At 34.5% G+C, this 3,512-nt stretch overlaps 1 protein-coding gene across 1 annotated transcript; it reads left to right on the forward strand.

Annotated features, from left to right (window-relative positions):
- Positions 1-2,428: 2,428 nt before the first annotated feature.
- LOC144961028 (uncharacterized) lies at positions 2,429-2,782 on the forward strand (the record flags this gene model as incomplete). Its single annotated transcript, XM_078894368.1, has 1 exon — positions 2,429-2,782. A coding segment is annotated over one exon (269 nt), but the record flags the coding sequence as incomplete, so codon positions are not given.
- Between the last annotated feature and the right edge of the window lie 730 nt (positions 2,783-3,512).

Here is a 3,512-nt window from a genome sequence, read left to right on the forward strand (position 1 = left end):
AACTAGTGACTTTTTAAAAATTGAGCTTTAATATAGCACAATATCCACTAAACGTGCTCAATGCGCTTTACAAAGGGTCAATGACCAACAGCAACACTTAACGAGTAGAGCGAGACATGACGCCTGTTAGGCGATATTACACTTTTTTTTTCGACAGAGACAATCCTGTTAACGGTCAGGTACTCATTTTACACCTGAGTGCGGTGAGAGAATGTGAGTAAAGAGCCTTTTCCAAGGACTCATCTATGCGAAAAACCCAGGACCTTCTGATCCGAAAGCGAGTGTCATACCATAAGACCACATTGTCGCATTAATACCAACATAACAACCTCGTCACCTCATCACCCTCATCACCACCTTCTGGAAAGAAATGTGTGTTCACAAGTTCGTGCTAAAGATAAGAACCCTCATCCTGTTTCTCATAAATACTAATTACATTACGCGACGGAAAAAGTTGTTAACTTGTCTGGGTTTTATCCTGTTGATAATTAATTGCCACCTATTTATCTATCTATCTATCTATCTATCTATCTATCTATCTATCTATCTATCTATCTATCTCTCATTCCATCTCTATCTATCTATCATTCTATCTCTATATCTATCTATCTATCTATCTGTCATTCAATCTTTCTATCTCTCTCTCTCTCTCTCTCTCTCTCTCTCTCTCTCTCTCTCTCTCTCTCTCTATCTATCTATCTATCTATCATTCCATATATCTATCTATCTATCTATCATTCCATCTATCTATCTGTCTATCTATCTCTCATTCCATCTATATCTATCTATCAATCTATCTATCAACCAATCTACCATTCAATTTATCTATCTATCTATCTATCTATCTTTCTATCTATCTATCTATCTATCTATCTATCTATCTATCTATCTATCTATCTATCTATTTATCTATTTATCTATCTATCTATTAAATATCTATCATTCCAGCTATCTATATATCTATCTATCTATCTATCATTCAGTCTTTCTATCTCTCTCTCTCTCTCTCGCTCTCTCTCTCTCTCTCTCTCTCTCTCTCTCTCTCTCTCTCTCTCTATCAATCAATCTATCTATCATTCCATATATCTATCTATCTAACTATCTACCTATCTATCATTCAATCTTTCTATCTATCTCTCTATCTATCTATCTATCTATCATTCCATCTATCTATCTATCTATCTATCTATCTATCTATCTCTCATTCCATCTATATCTATCTATCTATCAATCTATCATTCAATCTTTCTATCTATCTATCTATCTATCTATCTATCTATCTATCTATCTATCTATTTATCTATCTATCTATCAATCTATTAAATATCTATAATTCCAGCTATCTATCTATCTATCTATCTATCTATCTATCTCTCTATCTATCTATGTATCATCATCATCATCATCATCGTCGTGGTGGTCGTCGTCGGCGATGTCGTCATCGTCACCAGTAAAATTGTTACCCGTTACCCTTTATATAGTAATTGATGCCTTCATCAATTAATTAGGTTTTGTCATTGTTGGCGGGATAATAACAGAATAAAGCTAAAATTGCACGCGTTTTTTTTTTGTTTTTTTTGTTTTTTTTTTTTTTTTTTGTTTTTTTTTTTTTGTAGTGTAAAATAAATAGCTGAACCTTGATGCCTAAGGGTAGGAAAAAACGCTTTCTTCACGCTTTGAAATAGGCCAATCTAGTCTCTCATTCCTATAGCTCGAGATGACCAACAAAAATATAAAGAAATAAAAAAGAAAGAATGGGTATCTGTCAACCGTTGAATTGATTAGTCCGACATAAATGTACAAACATGTCAAATCTCATAATATAATAATGATAGATTTGTTAATTATCAGAGCCGTTTCTTATATATGCTTAAAGCACCTTGTAATATATATGTTCATCAATTCTCCCAATATCTCAATATCATTGAGTAGGTAACTGATAGTTGCCCCTTTTGTACTACAACTCGCACAACAATCTTAATGTTTGTTGTTTTGACCCAGAAACTAATTCACACCTGAAAAGAATGTGGTCAAATACACAGAGAATCACATTGCGGCCAATATTTTGCGATTATAGTCAAAGATCTTAAACACTCTCCTTACCACCTACAGCAAAATCGTCACATTTGTTACTACACAATATACATTTTTCTTCTACATATTTATTTTGTACATCACACACTTTGAAGAATGATCTTTGTTTAATAAATAAGAACATAAAGTTGCTTTGTAGAGAGCTTGTTTGAGTTTTTAAAAATCAATTTTTCTGCTGGGTAAGCCTGCCACTTTGGGAAAATACTGAAAATGATCCGTTAGGAAAGAGTTAATCTCTGGACAAAATTTATATTGATTAATTTACAAATCATAGCGAGGTGTCATAATTTTCATATTGTTTAATTCTCTCCCATTTTTTTTTCTTGTTCTCCAGAGGACGGTACTCGACTCATGGTGCGAGATTGCAGCAATGCCGACTGGGGCAGCCACTGTGGAGACATCCGTTACCTCTACGGAGACAAGGAGGAAAGGATCCACGGGTGTTTGGAGGCCTGTGACCATGACGGGTGTAATACGGCCACTCACGGTCGTCCTCGTCCGTCTATCAGCATCGTTTTTACACTCTCCATCATTGTGACCTTGACTGTGTTCGTTCTAAAGAACGGAATATTTGGACATGCAAGTTTTGTAATGAAAACGTGATGGTATAAAGATAGACCAATAATTGTGTAGTAATATTATATAAGTGGGGATCATGAAAAATGTGCACCTTCTATCTATTACTGGAACTGTTGAAATCCGATTTTCCTAACTGCTGTTAGAGGAAAAATATAATAGAACCATTAGGTGTTGAAAGAGATGCCGATGGTTAAAGTGATAGGATTAAAACAGGATTCCCTTATCCTGTGGGTGGCTGAAATGAAATTATTGTCAATTTTCCTTAAGGTAAAAGACGCCTTCAAATGAGATCGGTTCTTGGAAATATGTGATCATAATCGTACACGGTACTGTGGATAATGGATGCAATGAGGACAATATGACAGAGGGTCTGTTACCATTGAATACAAGGTGCTGTTATGGTTTTGTGGCGTTATAATATATAAAAGAAATGGAATTGTTATCTTTCTCGAGAATTTTATCTAGAATTATGCTTTATTTGGGGTCATTCAATTTGAGATGAACTATAATCTTTCTGCCACCAGAGTGTTTGTAAACGGTTTATTGCAACTCAAACAATAAAAGAATTGTGATGGGTTGAAACATTGATGTGTCAAGAGAGTGGAATCATTTCTCAATTTCAATCGCCCGAGATGTGTTGGGACCAGATATACATTTTATGTTGATTAACATCTATTTGGGTTTTTTTTTCGAAATCAGACGGAACGGACTATGCTGGGAGCTTTTTGTTTGCTTGTTCTTGTCATTAACATATTATATGATGGGATATCCTTTTGAATCAAGAGCATAAAATATGTGAACGTTTTCTTTCACCATTAATTATAAGCGGATTTAAGACA

Source organism: Berghia stephanieae, unplaced genomic scaffold (genome assembly GCF_034508935.2).
Source record: "Berghia stephanieae isolate SIO BIC M18660-M18661 unplaced genomic scaffold, UCSD_Bste_1.3 scaffold1267, whole genome shotgun sequence".
Taxonomy (NCBI): Eukaryota; Metazoa; Mollusca; class Gastropoda; order Nudibranchia; family Aeolidiidae; genus Berghia; species Berghia stephanieae.